This window comes from Pinus tabuliformis, chromosome J (assembly GCF_031772625.1).
Source record: "Pinus tabuliformis cultivar Carrire ecotype Pingquan chromosome J, CPIR1, whole genome shotgun sequence".
NCBI classification, from domain to species: domain Eukaryota; kingdom Viridiplantae; phylum Streptophyta; class Pinopsida; order Pinales; family Pinaceae; genus Pinus; species Pinus tabuliformis.
In genome coordinates, this window is record NC_142295.1 from 1,428,161,047 (window position 1) to 1,428,166,895 (window position 5,849).

The 5,849-nt window shown below is 43.5% G+C and overlaps 1 protein-coding gene across 1 annotated transcript; it reads left to right on the forward strand.

Moving 5' to 3' along the window:
- Positions 1-1,079: 1,079 nt before the first annotated feature.
- On the forward strand, positions 1,080-5,321 carry LOC149232721 (uncharacterized). The gene is made up of 2 exons (XM_089381988.1): positions 1,080-3,468; positions 3,631-5,321. Exons 1-2 carry the CDS (start codon positions 1,080-1,082, stop codon positions 5,319-5,321), a joined length of 4,080 nt encoding a protein of 1,359 aa, XP_089238114.1.
- The last annotated feature ends 528 nt before the right edge of the window (positions 5,322-5,849 follow it).

Consider the following 5,849-nt stretch of genomic DNA (forward strand, 5'->3'; position numbering starts at 1 on the left):
TATACATTCCTTTTTGAATCAATAGATGATCGCAATCTTATATTCAGGAATGGGCCATATTTTATGGATTCAAGAGGTCTTTATCTCAATCGTTGGACCCCGGGCTTTGATCCTGAAATGGATGTTCCCAATGCTGTCCCTGTTTGGGTTCGTCTTCCACATCTGCCGCTTCACTGCTGGGCCGATGAAACTGTACGAGCAATAGGAAATGCTATAGGTAAATATGTGGACAGATCTGAACCAAAGGAAAATATGTATGCATGCGCGAGGATTTGTGTGGAGGTAGACTTGGGCAAAGGTCTTCCAGAGGCAGTCAAACTCAGAGTGGATCAGTGGACGCATATTCAGCAGGTGGACTATGAACAACTCCCCTTCAAGTGTAAGGTATGTCACGAGTATGGTCATTTTGCGAATAGGTGCCCTAAATCTAAACCAGAAATCAATAATACTATGTCTGAAACTCAAGAGGAAGAATGGGAAGTAGTAAGGAAAAAAAAGAAGTCCAACCCTCCCCCCGAGTCCAAAGAACCTCTCTCCGGAACCCATCTCTCCTCCCCTGTCTTCCCCTCATCCTCCAACCCCTTTGGATCTCTTGCATCAGAGGAACCTCCTTCACCCCCCCCTTCCCCCATAGGCCCCAGAACCTCCCCCTCCTCCCCCCACTGTGCTTCCCCTCCACACTCTGCTGATAGGAGCTTATCCAAAAATAAATCGAAAGTGACCAATGATGGCCCTCATTCTGAACAGCCAGTATTGACCCGCATTGAGCCCCCCTTGGTCTCTTCGAATCCAGCTCAGTCAGTTCCCGGACTGCAGCCTATAAGAACTACCAGAAGTTCCTCCAAAGATCTTGGTGCATCCGGTGACATCTACAAGAAATCTGGGCCAGGCAGAAAATCAGCCAAGCAGCACCGGGAAGAAAGTTCGCAAAAGGACATAGCTCTAGGGATTCAAACCCCTATGGACTCCTTCATTACAGGTTCCCAAGAGAAAGATACAGCAACCAAAGAACTTGAGAGGCGAGCACCTCCTCGATCGAATGTCTTATGATGAAGCTTTTATCTTGGAATAGCAGGGGTATGGGGCACCCCTCCAAAACAGCGGCCCTAAGAGATCTTCTTCATTCAGAAAGCCCTGAAATCGTTTTACTTCAGGAAACCAAACAAAATCAGAATGATATGCAGACAATCATTGAATCACAAAAATCCTTCATAGGGATCAGTAGTAATTCCAGAGGAGCCTCTGGAGGAATCACCACTATGTGGAAAAAGCAGCATTGGAATTGTGCATCTTCAGTCATCAACTCAAATTGGATCAGGACCAACCTCGTCAACAAAGAAGAAAACTGTGATATTATCATTTATAATATCTATATCCCCAACCATTTTCGGGAAAAGGAACAATGCTGGAAGGAATTGAAGCAGGAAATAGATAAGGAGCAGAATACAAATCTTATCCTTGCGGGAGATCTCAATTTAATTCTCCACGCGAACGAGAAAAGGGGGGGTGCCTTCACCCCAGATCCTTTTAGAAGGCAGCTAGAAACCATCATGGCGGAAGTCGAATTGCTGGACATTATACCAAAGAATAGAAAATACACGTGGAACAATAGACGTCTGGGACCAGGTAACATTATGGAAAGGCTGGACAGAATCTTGATCAATGTTTCTCTTCTTTCCTATTTTGCTGCAGGTCATACCAAAATTCTAAGCGCTACAGCTTCAGATCATTCTCCCATCCTTCTAACGTTGGACGCACATGCCAACCTGGGACCAATCCCTTTCAGATACAATCCATTATGGAAAGAAAGCCCTGAGGCTGAATCTATTATAGCAGAAACATGGAAGAAACATGTTGAAGGATCCCCAAATTATATTTGGGAAACTAAAATTCGAAACATAAGGAAAGCACTTAAGGATTGGGCAAAAACTAGCTACCAAGAACCAGAAAAAATCAAAGGAAAATTGCAGCAGAGTTTGGAAGAGATACAAAAAAAAATAGAAGAACAAGGACTCACTAATCAGCTCAAAGACAAGGAATGGGAAGTGCAGGAACAACTCACTCAAATTAAGAGAGCAGAAGAAGTCAAATGGAGGCTTAAGTCGCGAGAAATATGGTTAAAAGAAGGGGACAAAAATACAGCATACTTCCACAAGCAGGCCACTGTAAAAAAATCAAGAAACATTGTAACCGCTATCATTGATAGTCAAGGCAGCAGGCATGACGATCAGGAATCTATCAAAAGGGCAGCCTTCCATCACTACAAGAACCTACTCACTGAAAATCAAGACGCTAGAGACTACACGGCCTTTCTCCAACACCTTCCAAGGAAAATCTCGGCTGAAGAAAATGAAAGGATGAATAGAGAAATAACTGAGGAAGAGGTTAAAAAAGCTATCTGGACTCTTCAACCAGACAAATCTCCAGGGCCAGATGGCTTCTCAATTAATTTTTACAGAGACCACTGGCATTTGATAAAAAAAGATCTGGTAAAGATGATTAAAGGAATACAAAGAAAAAAGAAAATGGGGGGGTTCACTAATTCAACAAATCTAGCCCTCATCCCCAAGGAATCCAGGCCCACCTCCTTTTCCAGGTTCAGACCTATTTCCTTGTGCAACACTTCTTATAAGATCTTTGCAAAAATCATAGCTGCTAGACTTCAACCTGTGCTTCCTTCTATCATATCTGAAAATCAGGGCGGCTTCATGGCTAACCGGCAGATTCATGACTCCATCTCCTTGGTTCAAGAAGCTATCCATTCTAGTACCTCCAGACAAGAGAAAGGTTTCGTTCTCAAGCTAGATCTAGCCAACGCATTCGACCGAGTCAGACACTCCTTCTTGTACGCTGTCATGGGAAAAATGGGCTTCAACTCTGAATTCATAAGCACCATCGCTGCATGCATCACTGGCCCTTGGATCTCGCCTCTCATCAATGGCCGCCCCTGTGAATACTTTCAATCCACAAGAGGTCTAAGGCAAGGATGCCCTCTCTCACCCTATCTTTTCATCATGATGGCAGAATCCTTCAGCAGCAACCTTGATTACAATCGAAGAGTAGGCCTCATCTCGGGCATCAAGTATGGGAATGGAGTTAAAAATATCAATCATTCACAATTCGCTGACGATACTTTGCTAATTGGCGGGGCCTCCACCACAATAGCAAGGCGCTTCAAATCTATTCTTGACCAATTTATGGAGTGCTCTGGAGGAGAAGTCAACCTTCAGAAAAGCTGCATCTATGGATGGAACATCTCTAATCAAACAGCTCACAACATTGCCAATATATTTGGAGTAGCCTACAAAGAAACCTGGGACCACTTCACATATCTAGGGATGCCAGTTACTTTGGGCGTCCTTAAAGCATCTACCTGGAGTGAAGTAATTGACAAAGTCAAAAGAAAGGTGCAGCAATGGGGAACTCAATGGCTCAACCCAGCGGGTAGATTAATCTTGCTTAAATCAGGTATTTCCTCCTTACCATTATACCGCTTCACTCTTTATCAAGCTCCAGCTTCTTTCCACAACAAGTTAGAAATTGCTCTCCGTAATTTTTTATGGCAAGGAGGGAAACAAGATAAAAATAGATTCAATTTGGTCAATTGGAGAAATGTAATCCAATCTCCAGATAGAGGTGGATTGGGAATCAGAATGCCTAAATTACTGAATCTTGCCTTTGGGATTAAAATGGCTTGGAGACTCATCAGTGAACCTAAAGCCTGGTGGAAACAGGTTCTTGAATGCAAGTATCTTTCAGACAGCAGGCAAAGATTACTTGAATCTGATATTCCAGCAAGGGACTCCACTAAAATATGGCAACTTTGTAAGAAAGCAATTCCCATTCTTGTCCAAAATACTTCAAAAATTCCAGGGGATGGGAGCAGCATTAATTATGCCACTGATAAAATTATGGGTTTTCAACCTATAAATTCTGTAGAAGAAGCCATTCCCATTATTATTTATCTGCATAGTAAGGGCATCCAGAGGCTGGATCAAATCTCAAAATGGGACGAGGAGAGCGGAGCTTGGCTTAGCTGGGAATTTCCGGTCATTCCTCCTCACTTGGACTCTAGCTTGCAAGCCCTCATTAAAAATCTCCAAAATAGAGCTCCTATTAAAAAAGGAGCTCTAGATGGGCTCAGATGGGACCCCACGGGCTCAGGGTATACCATTAAATCAGGCTATCAATTCATCTGCAATAGCACTTATCAAGCTCCGGTTTGGAATCAATGGCGAATAATCTGGAAATCTGAGGCCATCCCAAAGGTCAAATTCTTCATCTGGCTGTTGCTTAAAGGGAAAATTCTCACCTCGGAAAATTTAAAAAAAAGAGGGATATATGGTCCCTCAATCTGTCCTAACTGCTGCTCTGAGGAGGAAACCATCCACCATCTTTTTCTTGAATGTGCCTTTGCGAAGAGATGCTGGACTATTATGGCCAAACTTGGCAATATAAACTGGCAGCCCCAGCAAAACATTGCTGAGACAATACATTATTGGAGAAGGAATTGCCCCTGGAAAGATAAGCGGAGCAAGATTGTCAAAAGAACCTGGGACATCATCCCACACAACCTTCTCTGGAAAATCTGGCTCACTAGAAACAAGAAAATTTTTCAAAACCAAGAAGGCAATGTTAGAATAACATGTAGCAGTGCTCACCTTCTAGCGCAGGAAACGATAGTAGTCAAATGCTCAGGCATCATTAAAATTACTGATTACACTACTGAGGAAAGGATCATGATCAGTCATATTCTAGATAGTACAGGCCATCATCATAATATTCAGAGAAGGAGCGCGAATCCTAACCACAAGATCAAACAATGGGAAATAAGGCTCTCATCTCAGGAATTCAAGAGATGGATGACGAGCAATAACTGTCCAATTTTACTCTTTGACGGGGCCTCTAAGTCCAATCCAGGACCAGCAGGAGCAGGAGGAGTTATTCTAGATGAGAAAGGAGAAGAAATAAGTAGCTATGAATGGAGTTTAGGAGTCAAAACTAACAATATTGCGGAGGCTCTTGCTCTGTTCCAAGGTTTGATGCAACTTCAAAAAAGGGGTATCAAAAAGGCAATCGTGCTAGGAGACTCTTCGATTGTCATCGGATATATGAATCATCACAGGCCGTCATCAAATAGCAGCCTCCAACAACACCTCTGCCGCATCAATCTCCTCACCGATTACTTCAGTACAATTCGGTTCTATCATATTCTGCGCACACACAATGGGGCAGCGGACAGTCATGCTAATAAAGCCGTCGGATATCGAGAGGGAACCCTAAGGCACAATCAGCAATCCTTCTTCCAGCCTCTGCCATGAATCTAGTGAAATCTGACAATCCCCAAGCGCGCAATCCCAACAAGCGTGCGGGGGGTATGGTGACTACAGTTTTCGGGCACACGAAAAGCCCAATCAATCAGCTTCAGAATACGATCAGCAATCCATTGGTAATCCCAAGCAAAACTCATAAACGAAGAGGACTGACCAAGGATCTCACTGCCTCAGACAATCGTCCCAGAAATCCCACAAAATACTTTAACTCTGCAGAGAATCGGTCTTCTGAAAAGAATTCAGGATGCCGCAGTCGGATTCAATCTTTAAATAGGAGAGCAGATCCTCTCATCTTACAGCATAACGTCCAAGAGCATCACTGTGAAGTCGAAGGAAGCAACCAGGGCCAGCTGCGACATAGAAGATGTGCCTTGGTATCGATTTTATTTCCCCTGCTTTTTATTTCGCTAACCTATCTATTGGACTCTTACAGGAACAGAACTAAAGGATTGATCAAGAGCTTCAGAAGCCCTCCTTCTATACCCACCGCTCCTCTCTCAGCTCATTTGCTGATCG